General features: G+C 41.3%; 1 protein-coding gene across 4 annotated transcripts in view; it reads right to left on the minus strand.

Moving 5' to 3' along the window:
- LOC135501190 (LIM/homeobox protein Lhx9-like) overlaps positions 1–21,851 on the minus strand; it is a 45,312-nt gene that overhangs the window by 19,970 nt on the left and 3,491 nt on the right. Inside the window, exons 2-4 of one of the 4 annotated variants that reach the window (XM_064793110.1) lie at positions 19,930–20,064; positions 6,160–6,222; positions 5,594–5,796 (exon numbers count right to left, since the gene is read on the minus strand). In XM_064793110.1, coding sequence (XP_064649180.1) covers positions 5,594–5,796; positions 6,160–6,222; positions 19,930–19,989 — 326 coding nt within the window. In that variant the 5' untranslated portion in view covers positions 19,990–20,064. Of the gene's footprint in view, positions 1–5,593; positions 5,830–6,159; positions 6,223–11,494; positions 12,095–19,929; positions 20,065–21,851 lie in introns of those variants that run through there. The other 3 variants (XM_064793109.1, XM_064793107.1, XM_064793106.1) reach the window with 3 other exon arrangements.

Raw genomic sequence — 21,851 nt, forward strand, 5'->3', positions numbered from 1 at the left:
CAGATCGCGTCGATTCTTTAACCCAAACCGCAGTTCTTACTTGGCCCCTTTTCATAGCGAAGAACCCCGCAGTGCCAGTCCACAGGGTTTTAAACTCTCAAAAGAATTCTTTCCCCTTAAAGATTTTGCTTCACTGCTTTGAAGGGGTTTCCATTTTCTATTTTTCTCACCAAGCGTTTTGTGCAAAATGTTGCCATGTTTTTGTCCCGAGTGGAAAATACCGTGAAATGAAAAGATCTTCCTCGCTTCTGCCCTTTTCTTTGTGTTGATGATGAGCTGAAATAAACCCACCCCTTTGGGGAGCCTACTTCACTGCGAATGAGAGAACTATCTCACTGGGTTGATCAATGAACTTAATTTGACGAAAAATACGTAACAAGGATGCTTTCTCGGTGCAGTTTCTCTGTTTTGAAAGGCAAAACTAAAAAGTAAAGTAATAATAGATTGTAATGAAAGGGATTATCACAGTTTAACACAATAAAAGTGATCATGAGAAAGTCCAACAAAACTCAAAAACCTGGGAAACGATGACGCCATTTTTCGCCTGTTTTTTTTTCTTAAAACCTGGAGAGCACACTGCAAGGGCACATACTGTTGGTTGTCTCAGGTTTGTTTCTAATTCTCGGGAAGAAACACTAAAAAAAAGCCAGCCAAAACAAATAGCAACAACATTGAAAGCTTTACCGATAGGCAGCTTGGATCATGTTATCAGAAATCCACTGGAAAACTTAAAACATGTTCTTGGAAGAGCTCATGAGTAACACATTCGTCCAAAAAAAAAAAAGTGGGAATACATGTACTGAGATTCGACTTCCGATGACCTGAGTTTATTCTGATGTTTACGGCAAAAGTAGGCCCTATTTCAGCTTTCCCCGTATGTACACTAAGGATTCACACTGTCATGTCATCGCAAATGACCAGTGTTTGGTCTGTGGGTGACCCACAGCGAACAGGTGGTCAACGCGTTCAAACGCCGTTACCCCGGAACAGGAGTCAGAGAAAGTGAGGTCACCCTGCCACCGACTCTGTAATCATTACACTTTCATTTGTAATTAAGGCGGAGACTGCTCTATAGTCTCCCTGATCGCCCAAATCATAAAATTAAACGATATCCAATTACATAGCAATCAACAGCATCGCCGCCATTGCAAATGTCAGGATGAGGTAACTCTCCTACAATCAGAGAGTCGAATGTCACGAGTGTCAACTCGGCAGTGAATGGAAACTCGATATCTTAATGGCTGCTTAGCAGACATCGTGAATGGCGGGGATTGAAAATTACACGAATTACATCAATTTTCGCCGTGTTTTTCTTTATCTAACTCTCGTCTGACAGGAAAATTGTACGATCTCCAAAAATGAACAGCGCCAATGAGCATCATTTAGCTTGTTTGTTGAAGCGTGTTTTGGGTTCGAGGTGGTCCATTGCCCTTCACAGGTTCTCGCTCATCAGGGTCATCCCATTGTTTACATTGAAAGAGATGACATATCTCAAATAGCAGGAGTCATGTAACCAGTATTGTTTTGCTGTAAATGTCATATTGTTCTTTTAAAACAGTGTTTGTCCTTGAATTCGAGATAAATTTTACATTATAAGAGTGCCTGAGAAAATAAAACTGTTTTTCAAATTTCATGAGAACACCTGTTTCTTTATGCCTACTATGCCAAGAGTTTTCGCGGAATCGGATGTCCTAACTTTTAAGATTTGTACATTTTTTTTAAATGGTCGAATGCCGAGCAAACATTGACCATAAGGCAACTTTAGCGAAGCATCATCTCTAGATCCCGGGTCCCGATCAGCGGTTAGATTTCAGTGATGTACTGCTGTACTGTCCAACGCACCTTTGCCTCCAGTAAAACGGTTACAGGAATAAAACATAATATTTACCTATTTTCTCTCGACACTTTGTGATTTCGTTCCGTCTGGGCCAAGCCTAACAAAATACGCCACTTGTTGAGCAAGCTGTGCATGCCAACTTCAACATGCTAAATCCGTCAATGGAACACCCGACATCGCAGTGCATGATGATGTTTTTACCCTCATCAGGAAGTGAATATAGAACTCCATGTTTTTCTTAGCAATAGGTGTGTTTGACTGGGTTTTTATTCCCATTTATTTGGAGCAAATGTTACCAGATGGCAAGTGAGACGACTCTACACGCACATCATGTACATGTATACGTATGTACATCTTCATGAGATTCTTAGACCTCATGAAGATACGTGTGGTGTTACTCTTCATTTTGTCGAGATCGAGATTTTTCCCGTGACCTTCAGATGGAATGTATTTATGTGTAGATCATGAAAGGGCGTTGATGAAGACCAGCATCGGTTTTTTTTCGCTGAAGGTCTCAAGATGAGCGTCAAGACTGTTGAAAATTCTGTTTACATTACGTATATTTACATTACGTTTATTATCGACCCTCATGAAGGCCGTTTCGGGTGGTCGATTTTGGTAAGAAACAATAGAGCAATGGGAATTTTGACCTGAGTGCGAGCGGGCTTTGTTCAAAGACAATAGACCGTGTATTGGGCTAGGTATGAAGACTTTTAACTGCGAGGTTAGGGGCAAAAAAACCTAATGTATGTCAAACAAACAGCTTTTAGATCAGTGTCGTTAGAAGTTATCTATGCAATAACTTTACAGAAAATTATATGTTACCGCCCGGTAATGTTTCCGAATACATAATACGTCAAGAAAGAAGGAATTCGGTTCTTAGCTTATTGGCGGATTCGTGCTCCGTAACAAGCATTCTGCCATTTTTAACGAATTTGATCATCATTTTTTTATTAATCATCTCTTAACTCATTAATGCACAAAATCACAATAACTGAATCATGCATTTCATCGTAAGACCTTACAGGAAACATTAACCAGACCAAACATCACAAATTGATTTACCAATTACCGCTGCACTTATGCGGCCGCACGAAAAGACGGGACGTAGTTGAGGACAGATGTGATTTGAGAATACGATGTTACAGGGGGTCTTCACAGAGCAGCGGGAATAACACGCAACTCCAGCCCAATGCAAATCAGTTGAACAATACTCGAGGACATTTCCGAAAACAATGCATTTCGTACTCGAAGGAATTTTGAATGAGAAATAAAGAGACACTTCAAGATCATTTCTTTGGGCGAAATATAATTTTAGTGTTTTGTCGATTTTAAATTTCACATTGTATAGTTGTTGTACATGAATGAATAAATAACAACAAAATGAAGAGAAAAAAAGAGACAAATGAAGTGGACTCACGGGGAGTCGAAGCCGTGACCACCAGATCGAAAGTCAAGCATTCCAGCATGGGAATAGATCGACAATTTTTTTGACTGAAGCAACTCAACAGAAAATGATTCAATTGGCTATGGGGTGAGTTCGTATCATTTTGTGAGGGTTAACACTGTACTTGGTACGTGTAGGCCTTCCAATAAAACCAAGGCCTGGTATGCCTCAAAATACAGGTGATGAAACAAAATAGTAAGCTGACGACGAGTGATTGACAGACTGTTATTGTAAAACAAATGTTGTTGGATTCACCCGAAACTAACTTTTTCCAGTGCGTCTGGCCAATCTGGCTTCACTTGCGTAAAAACATATATGTATCTATACGCATAAACGATACGTCCTGTCATGGTAAGGAACGTTTTTACAGATGAAATACATGTACCTATAATGGTAAAAACTTACGGTAAAAACATTTAAGGCAATACATATACATTGTACATGACTTCTATTTTTCAATGTTCTTCGGGAAATAACTTTTTTACTTCATTTTCAATACATGTAGCTCATACATGTACGTACGGTCAGAGTAATAAAGGGTTAAACCTGAGGTTCGCAACATAAACTGCTAACCATAAATCGTATCAAAGAAGATTTGTTGAAAACATGTTTCTTTTATCCGGCTGGATATTATATTATTAGGAACACATTCGAAATCGCATGAATTTTTTTGGGAGACATTTCAATGAATAGGTTAAAACTAATATGTCATCGGGTCAAAGCGGGATATAAAGCTTGATTAAGTTAATTTATCCTGGGACAAAACCGGCAAAACGTTATCTGGCACTCTGACGCCGTTTGGCACTTGAGATGACCGAGTATTTAAACACACAAAAAGGTCTATCGGAGTCGAAACGAAAGGCTCTATGAAACTCAGTGTTACTCTTAACATATGCCAATGAATTGCTGGTTCTTAACTTAAGACAGTTTCACAGATCTCTTTAATGCAATATCGGTCTAATTTCCATTCAGTAATATCTCGTATTCAAGACTTGAAAAGGTCGAAACATGCTTTGAACAATTCGATTACAAGCTTAACAGAATGGAATTGTGTTCTTCGTCTTGATATTGAAAATGAAAAATTGTGACAGATGTGGAAGGGATTGTCTGTGTTTGACTGGAATTCGGCGAAGCATGACTCTGATGATACCCTGCTGTGTTTTATACAACTTGACAGAACTTGTAGTCAGCCCTTCAAACTTTGAACTTCACACCATAGCTTTATGATATGTGTTAGACATTTTCAACAAGTTTGGGAAACATGGCCTGGATTGTTGCCGAGGACGATATGTTTGCTTTGTACATTATACAGGCAATAGTTAGTTAATTTGTTGCAAACGTATGTCGTTTGGGCTTCGCCTGCCTTGATTTCTTGCTATGTCATCAATGGAGAAAACAGGCTCAACGACCACCTCAATGGCCACTACTCGTGTTACCACTAACTTTTAGTCCACCAGTGTCAGCTCTAACTTGTACATCATCCATTGGGTGATATGAATAAAGACTAGCAAATGCTTTTACTTCAATTTTGTACAGAAAGGCCAAGTGTAAATGTACATGGAGTTTTAGATAAAAGCATTTGCTAGTCTTTATTCATATCACCCATTGAGTGTTAACGGGAGACTAGTCGGGGGCACGGAAAGTCAGATTAACTTTCACAGAGTCGCCGATAGGGGTTTCTCCTATCTCAGAGTATGACGAATTTACTTACAGCTGGATCAACCACAACCTTTGCCGCAACTGTGCTCACTAGTCACCTGGGACCTGAATACCGCCAATTTTACACCCTATCCTCTGTCTATTGCCTCCTTTAAACCTTTTAGCCTTATTTTATTAGCAACGCTGTAAAATTCTATTTCAAGTGCAAAGGTCCGAAGTCAGACTTCATAGCCATCACTTTGGGTTTTTGGGTTTAGTTGATCGGTTTCTCGGCGGTCCCATGCTGGCTTTCCAGCGCTTTCCGAACAGGATAGTGTTTGTTTAGCTTCCGTCAGCTGTCGAGGTGAGCGATACTCGCACCAACGACTTGAGGTTGTATTCCGCGCGGGCCGTGAGTGACGGGCGCAACCTGGCGGCGGCGTGCTCCTGTCAAAACCTCACTTTTCATAAAGATTGTATGTCAACAAAGTAAGGTTCAACTCCGTGCAACAGGTTGAGGCAAATGAAGCCTATACGATCAGATTCAGAGGGACCTGTTGTTGTGTTATTTCGCAGTGATAACTATAAATACTAACGCTGTTTAACTCTTTAGTGACAGGTTCGTTTCGATTTTCCAGTATGGCCGTTACAACGAAATATACTCAACTTACCTATAATAGTCTTCTTTACAGTAAATATGCCCATCCTTGGCAAAACACGTCAAGTCCGCGTCGAGCCTCAGTTCGCATTCGGAGCATTTGAGACACTGGGTGTGCCACTGCTTGTCCACAGCGAGGAGGTAATAGCGGTCCACGATCTTTCCTGAGCACCCGGCGCATATGCTGGGGTTGTCTTCAAGGTTTATTGGCATGGTCTGTAAGGAAGGCGAAAGATACGGTAACCAGTTCTGCAAATACATATGTACATGTATGCAATACAATATGTACTTCTTTGGAATACGTCCAGAAAATGCTATAGGTACATGTATTCGCATTTTAGAGTGACATCACCAATTTGAGTTTTTCAACCGTTTTATCACATGGCCACCGAAGAACCAAGACGTTATGCATAGGTTTCTCGGATAACACTAATTCAAGAATTCGGGCAAGTAATCGCCGAGAAAATGTGACTGGGTGTATAATGGATAGGTTATAGGACTTGCTCAGACTGGAAACGATCAGAAATCTTATTGTCGTCGGGAAGTTGTCGTTGCTTCATTGGAGTGAATGTCACTTACCGTGAATTGATGGGGCCCGTCCTGTATGAAACTATGGAATTCTTCGGGCTTAATCGGCATGGCCTGCAAAATAGGAATGGCATCAAAATATCAGTCAGAATCGAGAAATATCCTGTTCGGGTTACCAGTGAAAGAGATATGCCATTGCTAGTATGCTTCATGTGTTGAAAATATGGATCAGGAAGATGATTTTGGGCAAACAAAATGTGGTTGAGAAAACTGGGAATTTCTATTTTAACGGTTACGTAATAACCGGAAGTACTTTAACTATCAGGGGTTGGCCAAGCTTCCGGTCAAACGACGCAATCGAAAGACACTCAGTAGTCAACAAATACTTCTAGCTATCACGCAGTTCATCTAAAACGCCCGTTATTTTCAAGACCTAACAATGCCTCGGCATCACCAGATCTTGCCGTCTCTGTGTCAGCAATGTTCCACAGACAACCGGGCGTCTACAGTCCGCAGTGCCTATCTTCGGTCCTGTCGGTCCCCGTCGCGTCGCCTAAAAACCTCATACGCTCAGCTCCGGCCACACGCACTAGCCAACAGCACTATATATTCCCTTCGTCGTACACTGGGGAGAAATCACGTTCCTTTTCTTCGGAAACATGATCAGATTAGCTATCTGATAATCTACTGTCGTCGCAAAATTGCTGTATTGTGGTGCTAATAGCCAGTGACACGCACCGGCGATTCATGATGACGTTTTGATAGGGAACCGTCTTTAAAAGATGTTATCAGCGATTAAACTTCTGAGAAATCTTCGACACTTTTCACTGAGACTTTCGCCACCGGTGTCTCGAGTTTGATGTTATCTTCTGACAATTTTCACCACAGATTACCAGGGACTTCTATAGCAGTCCGTGAGAAAAATAGACTGAAGCACGCCCAAAGAAATAGCGTAAATCTCAAATTTTGCTAAACTGCGGCGATGCCGCGGGTAGGAATCATGGTGATTTGATGGTAATCCGCCTCGAGGCAATGCAATGCAACAATGCCTGACCGTGCTGACCAGCTGACGGAGTATCAAGGTGACAAGCACACTTGGCGTCCATGTCTCTCAAAATCATATTCATATCCGAAATTCCAAGCACCAAACTAAGACTTGTGACTTGAAGGCAATGTTTTCCAACACAGCTCTAGATCTGGCCTGCGGTTATGGATTTTTATCAGTTTTCAATTCAAATCAATTCAATTCAATCAGCGTTCTTCCAAATAGAGGCGACGGGACTGGCCCTCTTCCTCCGGCCAAATTTCGAGACATAACAAATCATATCCAGACACCAAACCTCAAACATCGCATTGAGACTCGGGGGACTTGAATGCAAAATATATCGACACTTCACTGGCCTGCGGTTAAATTCTTGTATTCTAGGTGGCAGCGGGGAGCCAGTTTGAGGCGATTCAAGCACGAAATACTACAAATGTGAACAAATGTATCAAATTGTGCCCAGCAAACCGTGACAGGGCCCAACAGTGACTCTAGCCTGGCAACCTTCTACACCCCTAAACCTCAGGAGCAAATGTTCAGTATTTATATGTTTTGAAAAGAGTTCTGTATACATGAATCATGTTCGAGATATCATGCTCAGAAATGGTAGACATGTTTTCCTGTGGCCATATGTTTAAACAAGTACATCCATAAGAATAATGTTTATATCAAATGGTCTAATGCCTTCAGAGATTGGAAATCTGGATCTAGTCTGGAAGATTTGACTTCTTTTATGCCCGATGCTTCTTATTACGATTAATGCTCTATGTTTATTAGTTTTGCAGCTTCTTTTTATGACCTATGCTTTGTGTTCATTAGTTTGGCAACTTCTTTTTATGACCTATGCTTTATGTTTATTAGTTTGGCAGCTTCTTTTTATGACCTATGCTTTGTGTTCATTAGTTTGGCAGCTTCTTTTTATGACCTATGCTTTATGTTTATTAGGTTGGCAGCTTCTTTTTATGACCTATGCTTTATGTTTATTAGTTTGGCAGCTTCTTTTTATGACCTATGCTTTATGTTTATTAGTTTGGCAGCTTCTTTTTATGACCAATGCTTTGTGTTTATTAGTTTGGCAGCTTCTTTGTATGACCTATGCTTTATGTTTATTAGTTTGGCAGCTTCTTTTTATGACCTATGCTTTAAGTTTATTAGTTTGGCAGCTTCTTTTTATGACCAATGCTTTATGTTTATTTTTATGACAACAACATTTCTCTAGAACCAGAAACCCTTAGATGGTAATTCCCGATTCAGCGTCGTTTGGATGCAGCAGATCTTTTCATGAAGTGGGGATGGGTTTCACGCCGTCCATCGAATGCAACCGTCACAAGAGCGCATGCGCGTAACAAAATGGCTAACTGGGAGGCAAGAGCACAATGGCGGCCAAGCGATCCACAACAAATGGGAATTACCAAAACAACTGAATAATGAAATATTAAGCGTTTGTTGAAATGTTCAACAATGGGGGCTTTTGCAGTCAAGTAGTTTGGAAAAAAATATGGGTTACAGGATAAATGCGGGGTTAGTTTTGCTGCGGGCATTTGGTGCCTGTGCCTAATTGAGTGTTCATAACTTTAGAAAATCTAACAAGCGATTATCAGGAAAACTTGCAAATAACTGGGCGTGATGACCAGGCGATCAACGCTGAGATTCATAACAGATTTTTTTCCTGTTGTTTGGCGTGTGAACGGTCTAAGATTTCGGTGTGGTAAGGAATTTGGAACGCCCATGAGATCTTCTATAGATTCTAAATCGGAGAAAAAATGGAAAAATTGCCACCCAATAGGTTAATATTTGAATTTTTAGCGCGAGGTAAAATTTTGCAAAATGTTGCATGTCTCATTGCAACATGCTTTCAAATTCAATATTTTGAGTGGCTTTCGCATAGATTATGATTTTCTGTAAATATTTTAAGAAATCGTGCTCAAAACAATGCAATGCTACAACAAGATGAATCTAAAACCTTATTGACCCAATACCAAGGTCATCAACAAGATATCGATACATGTACGTTGGTTGTTAGGCCCTCAAGAAATATCGCGTTTAGGCCTATTTCCTCATGTCAAAGTCATGTTTATATTGAAACCAATACCACTGATTGGTTTCAGCTGCAATCAATCAATGTGTTACTGGTAATTAAGTTGAAATTACCTGGTAAGATATCAATCTGAACTTTTGAACAGGCCTTAACATGTGGAGGATAAAGGAAGGGCGATTGATTATGATGCACTTAGCCGACTGACTTTATTGGGAACAAAAATCTTCTTAAACATATCTTTTTGAATAGACGTTCTTCTTTTGTAATTAACAGCCATTGCTGACCTATGGTGATCGATAGCGTTAAGGCGGTGGAGAGGGAAAAGTGCCTCTAGAACTTTCAAGAATCATGTCCATGTTACAACATACATGTACATGTACGTACACCGTGAACAGTAAGAATTATTTTTGCGATGAACTACTTTTCTCAATATAAATATTTTACACGATGTTTAGTCATTACAAGAAACCCATGAATTCATTTTTCATTGAAGAAATGTGCTCAACGTATTTTAGGTTGGGTTTCTCAAGCCCTCCGTACTCCAATAAAACAGAAAGAGTGAGTTCACTGGAAACTGGAAGACAAAATATTTCGTCGCATATGTTTCGTCCTCATGAGGCTGAGGGATTCGATTTGCTACGCCATCACGGCTCGTGAGTGAACAGCCGGCGTTCCCTTACTCAAACACTTACACAGACAACAGGTGTGATAGGATGCTGTGGAATGAATACTTTAGCCATAGAAGGGTCCTTGACGTCTACTCTGAATCATGTCATATTGTCATGAAAGGCGACAAGTGGTATCTACGGCACCTGTTACGAGAACGCTCATGACAGGATTGTGCATGCGTTATATATTAACAGTTATCGAAGGAGTTGGTGGTGGACATTTTGCCCGCCGAAAGATGAAAACCCTTTTTATCGGCGACATTTCCAAGGTGTTCAAGGAAATGAGTCAGCAGTCATTACAGAGTTTGTAATTGCTGATTAATTCTTTATGGCAATCTCGATTTTATTTTACCATTGTTGGTGAGAAATGCATGGTCTTTATCAATATTCTCCGTACCAAGAGGGTTAAGCAACATATTTCTACAAAGAGGTGTGCCTATCGCGAAAAGCGTGTTGAAAGTTCTTGCCTGACTGACTCTGAAAATTCCCCTGTCGATTTCGCTGAAAAATAACCCTAAGTGCATGTTGATTTAATTTAATGGTGCATGTAGTTTGATCCTGTGGCGTATGGTCGCGTACGCTCTTCATTAATGTAAACATTGCATCCATAGAGCACGCTGTACCAGGCTAAATAATTAGATTTTATGTTTTTGAGTTTTTGAGTTTTAGGTTCTCGTTTGAAAAACCAGAGCTCGATGATATGTACAAGCAGTTTTCCTATTGTCTTTGAATACAATAGATTGCAGAACAAGAACTTCAGAGAGAGAAAGAAAGACAAAGGCATGGGTGGTAAATGTAGCTGAAAATTCACGAATAACTTAATCAATTATCGCCTTCGGAATCATTAGTGATACGTGTATTTTTCGGTCTAAGCAAATGAGTAAAAACACGTTGATCTGAAAATGAATTTTCCAACCGCAAGTGACAGCCTGTTGTTGCTTCCTAGAACGGATTGCTCATGTTTTTCCAGATATGTCGTCTGTCAAGAAAGAGTCAACCGGTCCTATTAGATGCAGACGAAATGTATGCAATCAAATTCGTTATTATTGGACAACATAAGAGGAGAACAAGAGAACTGAGCATATTCCGATAACTTTGGGCGGTATTCGTGCGCAATATCACAACTAAACACCATGGTTTGTGGTCACAGTGCAGAAACTGCTACAATCTTTCTCCTCGCCTCAAACTCGCGGTATCCGGACCGAAATGAAACTGTTGCAGCTCGCGCTAGGATTACCAGGTGACAACCACTCAGCATGACTGTGTCAGCTTCTGTTCCCGGGCATGATTCATGCAGAATCCATCAATACTCTTTCCGCACATTGGTCACTTCACCTTACAAAGTTTTTCAGCTAAAGACTCAGCTAAACTCACAGTTTAAATACAGAAAAACTGGTCAATCTATCTTTCAGCGCTCCTAAAAAATTGAAGGAAACACTCAGAAACGAAAATTAAAAAAATGTAACACCGGGTCTGTGTATGCACCAGCGAAAAATACTGATGATTAGACCGCATCAGGTCCTGATAGTGTGGTTACCAGAGATAGACAGACAGCGACGCTCGCGCGTGACCAACTGGTGTCCTCCTACAATAATCATCTATTGCCGTAGCTGACCACGCAGTATCCCGTATACTTACCGGTGAGAGATGAATAGTCCTTCCTTGACATTCGATGGTGTCGGGCTGCGCCGCCCCGTCCACTCCCCTCTCGCACAAGGACATCATGGTCTTTTCGACCATATCTGCTCCAAACGCGGAGTTATCCGCTAACGTCCAAGTCTCTAGTCCCAACACCGTGATGCTATGGTCCAACGTAAGTTATATCCAATTACCCCTAGCCAAAAACTGACTAGTTTTGACCCCGCTTATGTTATTACCCGCAGAAAATGATATCTCCGATTGACAACTCGAACACTAGTGTTTCTAAGTGTTGATTGGTCAAAGTCCGAACACTGAAATGCAGTGTTCCACTGATCAGCAGAGTGTTGGAGTCCAATGTCAACAAGAATGTCGACCTGATAGACAAACTGTCAAATATCCTTTAGACAAAATAACATCAGAAGGTTAACAAAGTCATTCGAACACCAGTGTTCCAAGTCTCCGAACCTGAACACCGAATACGAAACGTGAGTCCGTCAAAATGCGCACACACGTTTGACAGTCGTCATCCACTTCCTACTTTTCGGTGTTTGATATTTAATATTCCTTTGTGAAGGCTCAAACAATCCTACTACACGAGTTCTGTGAGCAGACTAAACACTGATCCGCCATGGACTCGATATAAAACGCATTCATTCTAAACGCGCAGGCGGAGCTTACGCCTGGGCGGAGCGAAGAATAAAACCTCGTCGCCACTTTGTCGTATGCGTTAGGAAACGTTTTGATACTGTGCTGGTTTTCGATGATATTCCCATTATCTAATTTGTAGTGAGTGCATTTGATATAAATGTTCAAAGTGCGTTAAAACTGTTCCTTTCAATGTTCAAAGAGAAAGAAGAAAAAGAAAAAGAAAAAGAAAAGAAGAAGAAGATAATGTTTCCAATCCGTTAACATCCTGAGGAAATCAGGGGTTAATGTTCGCTTCTCCGGCCATCCTTTAAAGACTTTTTCATTATACCACCGACAAGGATGGTCAGTATTGCAGTTTGAATCGGTAGGCAAAAAAGCAACTTATCAATTGCAGAAATGTCCAATGGCAATGCATATACAGGGGCGTCAGTTGGAAGTAGGCCTACCAGGTCCACTCTTATACCATTAAACACAGCTAAGATACGGCCACTCATTCGTGTCTCCTCTATACAGAAACAATAGAAGAGGAAAAGGTTTGGAAAAAATCAAAAAAGTGAAGAAAAACAACAGAAGATGTTATTTTGTACTGAAGACCTCGCCAGAATCCCTCAATTCATCACGTGGACGAGGTTGACAGCAAAATGACGTTTTCCCTCAATGAAAACATTGCCACTCCGCACTCGAGACTCGGGCATTGTGGGACATGGGCGGACGCGCTACTTAAAGTTCATCGGCCACGTTTCAGGGAAAGGAACGGTCCTCAAAGCCATGGCTTCTGAAGTACTTATCAACAATGTTAGAAAAATGTTTCTATTTGTACATTCTTAATATTGGCGCCGAATGGTGTGACTGTTTCACCCATTTACAGCAACCATGGCTAGAATACTGTATTCATGCCGAATTCCCGGGTATACTTAGGTTGAAATCTGATGAAGGAACCCTCATCAACTGAAACATGTAGTATTCTCCAGTTTTCATGGGTAAGCCCACAAGATATGTCAACTGGATCTATTGTCATTTGGAAACTGCTCGATGTTTTGAGTAAGCTTGGGCACGCTTCCTCTGAATTGGTCTGGCAAAGGACTCGATACCTGAAGTAGTACTTGGCTTTTTATATCAGAATTCGCCCTGCTTTTGACTTTGTTTATATGGTAAACACACAATGCGCCTGTGGGAGTCTCGACACAAGTTGTAGCTGGTCCGTAACTTGAGATCCACTCCTAATAACCCGTGCCATGATCGAACGCTTTTGATACTTGTACCTGGAAATTAACTAGACCCAGAAGACTGATCGAAGTTGTTTCGACAAGGCAAGGGCCTCATTAAAAGAGCTTTTTACAATTTCCAGGTTAAAAGTTGTACTGTATATCAATCTGGAGCCGTTTGACTAAAATGGAAAAACTCAAGTTACTCAATAGCAACTGACCACGCCCATGATTGCACAATAGTCCAATTATGCATCTTTTACTTAGGACCCTGGCCATACAAGAGCTAAGAGCTAGTTCACTTTACACCCCTTCTTAGTGTTAGCTAGCTAGATCATGGACAAGGGATGGATAGTCCTGGATCGTGTTACGCATTTTAACCCAGGAAGTATTTTGGCCCGCACCTCCGGCATTTTATCTCCTCTCTTGCACGCCTCGAGTGGCCACTCTTGGCCCGCGTGGCCTGCTCGTGCTACTCTCCGCCAGGAAGTAAGAATCTTGGGAAAAATGAAGGAGAGTCATCTGGACACGAGCATCTGATATGACATACGTGCATGCGAGCAAGAAATACCAAGAAAACATGCACGTATATTCCATACTTTAATTGTCCTTTCGAAGTCGTGCCATCTAGCGACAATATCTAAAACTGACTCGCATCGTCGGTTCATAAGCGACGGCATGAAAAAAACCGATGGTTTCTCTGACAAAAGAGCAAAAGCTCCGTACTCATCACGATCATATAATTCGCCTAGCATAATGAATCATACAGATATCTCATCTAATATGGATGGTCCTAAATGGTAAAGCTATGACAAATTTAAGTGTCTCGCGGCTTGTGTACTGAGATGGAGTGGGTTCAACGCTACTCACACAACCATCCCCAATCACATTATTTCATATTTCTGATAAATAAAAACCGCAATAATATTCACTCCCGACTTTCCCGCCTTCCGCCGGAAGCTTGATAATGATCAGGCAGACGTCACTTGCAACATCCGTCGTGTGCGCCAAACTTTCCGATTCGCAATTTTTGCTCACGCACACAGATAACATATCCATCTTCCTGTAACAACTACATTGATAAATGCTCAAGACAAATTGTTGACATTGTGCAAAAAATATTGCAGGTAATATATGGAAAATTGAACCAATCGGAAACGTATTAATAAATCATCACAGACAACATGTTTCCGTCTTGAAATCCATTTGGCCTCACTTGACAAATCTCAATGACTCTCATGCAGAGAAATCAATTTAGACAAGCAAATAAAGTATGTTGACGGTAAATGTTGCGGTGAACACATTTCAATTGAAATAATTTAGCTTAAATAATTCAGTGATGGGACTTTGCATTTGATTTTGTTTTGATCAGAAGCCGGAAGACGAATGGTGCTCCTCTTGAAAATGCTGAAGTGTCTAAAATCGGGGACAGCATCCCAATCTCGTCATGCAGGTACACAGATACACATGCTTGTATCGGTGGAATGTGTTCATACTTTTTTATGGTGAGCAGAATAAAACATCTGTTCTTTGGAATCAGGTGTTCTTCAATATCACTCGCAAACGCACTTCTCAGTTTCCTTACTGGGAATTACTGATCTCCACTGGATGGATATGATATCCAGAAGTGTGTGTGGGGGGGGGGGGGGCTCAAAAACAAAGAAATATGACCCGTCAACTCGGTTTATATGATTGTCACCAGCAACAAGGCAATTAGTAATGAGAACAATTAGATAAATATCTATAAACCATTGATATTAACTTCAAAGTGACACTTATTCACCAAAAGTCAGTTCAGTTTCCGCACCTTGTATTCATGGTGCTCAATATTCCTGATAATGCTCATTTTCCATTCGAAATTCGATCAAGGAGACCAATCGGGTGACCGACTATCCGGCCTGCGGATCCTCAAATTATACCCAACGTACCGAGAGCTGCATTCGGCATTGTCCGGAATTACTTGACCCAGAAACGGTTTGCGACAAACAGCCAACAAAAAGCGAAAATTATACGAAATCTCTGCTTTTTGATTTGTATTATCTAAATTATTTATCATGAAAATAATACCACGTGGAAGTAATTAAATAAATACAAGACTACTTTGGCTGTATGCGGGATTTGAAACGTGCCATTCTTACCCGTGTCGCTTCTACAAAGCCGGCTTTTCAATGAGGACATTGGAAGATGCCCACTGTGGGCCAGAATTTGGGGGATTGTATCCGCTCTGAAGTCGAACCACTATCCCCGTTATACCACTTGTTCTTCATGTGTGCATTCAGTGGTATTTTGATAGCATATTTTGATAGTGAGCGAGTTTGCCCGATGGTGGTGATGCTTAGGATTCCAAGAGGTTTTCACACACTTGACTTGAGACAGAATGGTATTATTTGGGCGACCTCCCTACCAGGAAGCACTCCTAGATTGAACATCTCAAGTGGGACATTAAGAAGCATTACTGTTCATTTTCCATACAAATCTACTTAAATTCCTAGCCATCTTTCTGTTGAAACAGACAGCGGGATTGTTTTAGTATTCTGTTGAGCAGGATCTGGTTTCGTTTGGTATGTTGTCTTTCGCGCGAGAAATGCACGCCATGTTAAAAATGGCCGCCGCCTCGTCTCCGGTGACAAGGTGTGGGACGGTCACTAAATAACTCTTCAGTCCAAACAAGAAAAAAAACTATTGACGTTACATGAACTTCAGAAAAAAAAAACTTGAACGTCATGAGTTTTTGGTTGTCGATGACACACGTTATAAAGTGGCGGGAGTACGGTACTGGCGACTTTTCAAAGGCACGTGTCTACGTATGTGAACTATTTATTCTCAAGATCAGTATTCGCATTGAATGACAAGCAAAAGTGGATCTTGAAAGTGCTTTTCAACAGATCGGCCCGACTCCCCCGCCCTGGAACATCAAGTGAAACTTCTCACATTCTCAGATTTCGACATTTATTGGTTCTAACTAATTTAGTCTCCCTTTTCCTCTGCCTCTAGTCACTATCTAAACCAAACCAACGTTTAATGAATTATGACAGAACACATTCCCGAACCCCTGTAATATTTTCACCGTTACATTGTAGCGGTCCCTCTCTGGTGGGGTGCTGTTCAAATGGCAGAATAGACCCAATTAGCAGCGCTTTCTATGGCTTTGACAACATCGCCAATATCGCCTAGACCAGCTAACAAGCTCGATCTGAAGGTGAAATAATGAGTTTTTCTGTCAAATCCGCCGAGTTGATAGTCAACCAATATTCTTACTACGTAATGATAGACCATACATATACATATGCATAAAAAACTGGGAGAGAAAAACAGAACAGAAATGCGTCAATTGTTCTGGCAAATTGGTTCTCATTATATATACGTTTTTATGATGATAATCACCCAAATGCACTGCGAGATATCACACCGTTTCGTACACAGATCTGTTACATCGTCTCCATTACAAGATGCTTTGACCCGCGATATATAGTACACCGGGGGCATTGTGGGATGCTTTGACCTCCAGCAAAATCGCGTAATCTAATCTGTGAGGTCATATTCCAATGACCTGACATTTACGAGTTCTCAGCATCAAAGGTATGGATAAAACTTATCGTCTTTGGTAGCGATCTGGCCTTTGTAGTATTTATTGATAAGATATTTCGCTTTCTTGAGACGAAAGACAATGTGATCAGTCCTTTATAAAAGTAGGCAAGAATCCTTTTTTAATATTTCATCTTTTTTAAGAAAAGGAAAACTGACTTTCGTTAGTTGCTTAGCTGTCCTTTGAAATAATTGTGTATAACTTGTGACTCCCTTCTCGTACCTCTCCTTACACCTATGTGTACTTCACATATAAAACCCAACAAACGTAAAACATTCTCTCAATTGCTTCTCGTTGCTAAGATTCAGAGTGTCGCCATAGAAACGGAAGATGATATGCTATAAATTTGAGGAAATCTTGAAATAAAACGCAAAATTTATTAGCTAATATGATAGTGGTTGAAAGGGGATATGGCATGATGGCCACAATTCCCCTGGGGTTCTTGGTCTCAAGACGCGACTATCATTTTCAGAATCTGGTACATGCCGTTGTTTTGTACACCCCGGTTGCACGTTCTGTTGATAGACATGTTTACTTTGTGAGTTTCAGGGACGTAGAATTCAGTATCTAACAATTTTTTCTCCGGAATAGAATGTGGGTCTGTCAGTTACACCAGCGAATACAGAAGAAGAAGACGAAAACCTGTTGTTGATGACAGAGTAATCGACGACAAACACCACGCGTATAGTGTACAAGACAGTGTGCAAGGCTTTTAGGTATGGTTCGCTGTTTCAACATGGCGAAATTGATTGTTTGTGTATGACGTCATTAGTGTGATATCCAATAGGATAAGCCTACTGGTGTTTCAATCCCTCTATTGTCAGACCCGAATACTTGACTTGCCAAACTCAGCTCGACGCCGAACTGCAGCGCCACTCGCGGACAAAGATAGAACAACTCGACATTTTTTTCACCGGTTTTCTCGCTGCGCATGCGTACCAGCGGAAATCAACAAAAGATGACGCTGGTACGCATGCGCAGCGAGAAAACCGGTGAAAAAAATGTCGAGTTGTTTTATCTTTGTCCGCGAGTGGCGCTGCAGTTCGGCGTCGAGCTGAGTTTGGCAAGTCAAGTATTGAACATCGTCGCATGGCTGAAATTATTAAGTCAATTTGCGTGCATTTCCTCATAGAATATCCGGAAATGTCGAACACGTTCTAAAGTGTTAAATACAATTTCGTGCTGCCCACCCCTTACAACTGACATCCATCAAAAGACATGGCATGCCTGGGACGAAACGTGTAATATCAGTAGAAAGCCAATCCACTCAATTACCAGTTCCGCCATTCGTAATTTGTCTCGAACGCACGAGATCTCACGTTGTTGCACGTGCAGCCCCGAGGGTGACCATCTTAGAACAATGGACGCGATTGTCGGTGAAGTTTCATGAGAATCGACCCTATGAGACAGGAGTCTACCTTTAGTTGTATCGCCGAAATGCTCCAGCATCCCCTGTACATCTTTGTGCATGCGATATAGGGCCATTGCATCACAAACTTAGTTGAAATGGTCATGGAAGTGACTGCTTGTATCTTCCAATTCAACCCGGTACGCATTATTTTTAAGCGGTATTGTCTTTGATAAAAAGACCTGTCTGACCCCTGACTGTTACGATATGAAATTTTGCGCCCCGAGACTAAAAAAAAGAAAAATTTACAAATTATACAGTCCTATTGATAAGATTGTCTCTGGGTTGTCCTGTTTAAGACAAAACAACCTGTCCCGTCGCTACCCCTGAAAGAAGATTCAAGTTACGCCCTCTCCGTAGCGGAAAACCCAGTCGACGCAACCCATTCTTTTGTATTGCATTGTTTATCACAAAATGACTTGTCGCACCTTGACAGTCGCACAAAACGATGTAATTTTCTTTAGAAATGGATATATTTTTCTCAGGGTTTTTTTTTCGATATGTGTCCAGGAGTTATTGTTTTTGATGCCGGGTGTCTTTCGGCCGCGTGATGAGTGTAATTATCGGACACGTGCACAACAATAGTGCCGGCGTCTATCGATTGGGCTGTTTGATTCTGTTATGATTGTCTTATGGGTACATGTACTTCTTTTGAACCGATGTCCATCATGCCTCATTGGACACTGCGGCGGAGTCATGAATGGTCGGCCATATCATATGATACAGGCCAGAGACGGATGGAACATTTAATAATAAACTCAACGATGGCGCAACTATTCTTCAATGGTTTTATATGGCTCTCGGGAAGTTTTTATCAGTGCAGCAATTGATTAACTATGATAAAACTTTTTTACTTCTTCATCAAATCCTAGGGAAGATGTTTTGTTAAACCAATCGACCCGAGAACGACAAAAGAACAAGAGGAAATTGAAAACTGCATCGCGTTTACGGATGATGTTAAAGCAGAAGACGACGAAGAAGTGGATTGCTGACGAAGAGCTCGTCCCGCATTGGAATACTACGAGGAGAACATCTCCTTACGAAAGAGGAGTGCTGCTGGCGAAGAACCCGTGTCATCGCATCACGAGTATCATAGTGTAGTTCCGTGATGACTCCATAGATAAAAACCCTCATCAACGCAGTCGAAGTCGCTGGGGCAAGTGTGATAACGACTGATCATTAACCTAAACGCCTTTGTAAGGATTCTTCGCCACCATAACCGACCGTTTAAGAGCAATTATAACTGATTGTAAGGTTTCTATCTCACTATCATTTTTAACAATTTGATATCAGCAACTTCATCGGCCGAATTGCCAACACCGGGTCATAATCCCACACAGAGTTGAGCCCAGATCCCACAATCTGTGTATCTATTACCCCGCTCAGATTATTGTACACCCTCGATTCCTGACAAGGCCGAGCCCATATTCAAGATGGCCGGTCTGGCCGCCATATTGTCATCTTACCTCGAAGCAAATCATATCAAATCGCCCCACGCTCTTAAAAATTGCGTATGACGCCTGCTATAAACTCACGCCGTACATTATAAGCACTACCACATTTGAAAAGGATGTCGCCTGCCTACCTGACCCTTCTCTCGCTTCAGTCTCCCAATCGGCCAATCAAAATAGAGCAGTGACTTCATGTAGAGTTTTCACCTTGAATAGGAGTTGCCCCTTCGCGACGGGATGGCTGCAGATAATCCACTGAATGACGTGACCTACGAAGAGAAAATGGAAGGGAGATTTGTATCATCTTTTAATCTATGCTTGGTATCACATATATTTGAAATGACAAGATCAAACCGAATATTTAGGTAAGAACTTCGCTACACCGATAGAATTCTGGATATGTGCTTCTGGCTCATGACCGATTACGATGTTAGACAAATGAACTTTAAGACAAAATATACACAGAATATTTTTGAGAGTAGTCCTTTCTTTACACCGGGAAGGTTAGGTTGGGCCTAGTAGCGTAGTAAGTGCACACAATATTGTTAATATTTTGGGAAGTTCTGATAACAAACTTAAGTACTGCATCTTTCAACTAACTTTCTTTCAGACTTTAACCTTTGACGATGTAGAATGAATATTCACAGCAAGATATGAGATCATTATATGGATACTCTTATGAATCCATAATATGAAACGCGCTCCCTTTCAAAACCCTGGACGCACTAATGAGGAGAACTTTGTCAGACCTATGTAAAACAAGCCTCCGTTTCTATAGCAACCACACACGCTAGTCCCAAAAGATATTGATGTCGAGAGTTGATGAGGACTTAAAACCGCCGCCGAAATCGACGTAAGGCTAAATCATGCTAATTAGGGAGCTGCGACGAAGTCGGTGGCTTTGTGAAAAACTGACTCTAGTGAATGTGGAATTGGGAACGATGTGTATAATGATCGTGGAGACATCACATACTGTATTAGAGGTAGTCTATGCTTTGCCGTTGACAACTTGGTGGGTGTTTTTTTTGCTTGTGCAACAGCATTGCAATGAGTGACAATTTGGTGTTCATACTTATGCAACTGCATTACCTGTGCAACAGTATCATCATTTACAATTTGGTGCTGTTTGCTTGTGCAACTGCATTACCATGAATATTTTAGTCTTTAAACAACATCGACTACATGTATGCACTCATGATGCAGTTATGTTTATCAAAATGTTTGTTACCTTTCCATATCTAACAAGTTTATCAAGTTTGAGAATGTTTTACTTATCTCCCTAAGTCACGGTAAACTCGAGTACGCTGTTGGACTTCAGTGATAGGCAGAAAGAAGAGACGTCCCCTGATAAGATAGGTTCATTTCTGTAAACAGAATGGAGTTGCGGTGTATTGCTCTTTCCCGTAATTTTGTCATTTCTTCTGGTCAACCCTTCTAAGACACAAAGAGTACTTTCACAGCAACTCCTGCAAATGGCGTTGTGGACGAACACTATGGCACGTTCACGAGTCTCCTTGTACAGATAGAGGGGACGGACTTTGCGCAAGCGATCGAGTTGGGTCACAGGTAGAATTTTGAACAGGTTCACTCGCCCTCGGGAGTTCCAACTACCCCCATGTGCACAACTAGCTCTCATATCTCCGGAGGTGACACCGAGAGAACATAGGAAGGAATAGTGCACAAATTGATTGTGTTGAGTTCGTGGTACTGCAGTTTGATCTATGGTACTTCGGTGCTCTCTTCTGACCCACAAACTGCACTTGTCCAATGCCCAGATCCTGAGGTGACATCATCGAGAGAGTATGAGGAAGAAGCTTGTACAAATTTACTGAGTCGGGTCACAAACGGTTCATGGTGTAGCAGTTCGATCTCTAACTTTGATATTCCCTCGGGACTCGCCAACTGTCCCCAGGTGCGCTTGCCCCATCCGCGAGATGATCGATGCATTATCCATAATGTAACACCTTGTCATCTTGTTCTCGCCATTTGTGTCATGCTGCGGAACTCAGGTGGCAAATGATCCAGTTAGCCGGGTGCTATATCATGCCAAAGTTGG

The sequence above is a fragment of the Lineus longissimus genome, chromosome 17 (assembly GCF_910592395.1).
Source record: "Lineus longissimus chromosome 17, tnLinLong1.2, whole genome shotgun sequence".
NCBI classification, from domain to species: Eukaryota; Metazoa; Nemertea; class Pilidiophora; order Heteronemertea; family Lineidae; genus Lineus; species Lineus longissimus.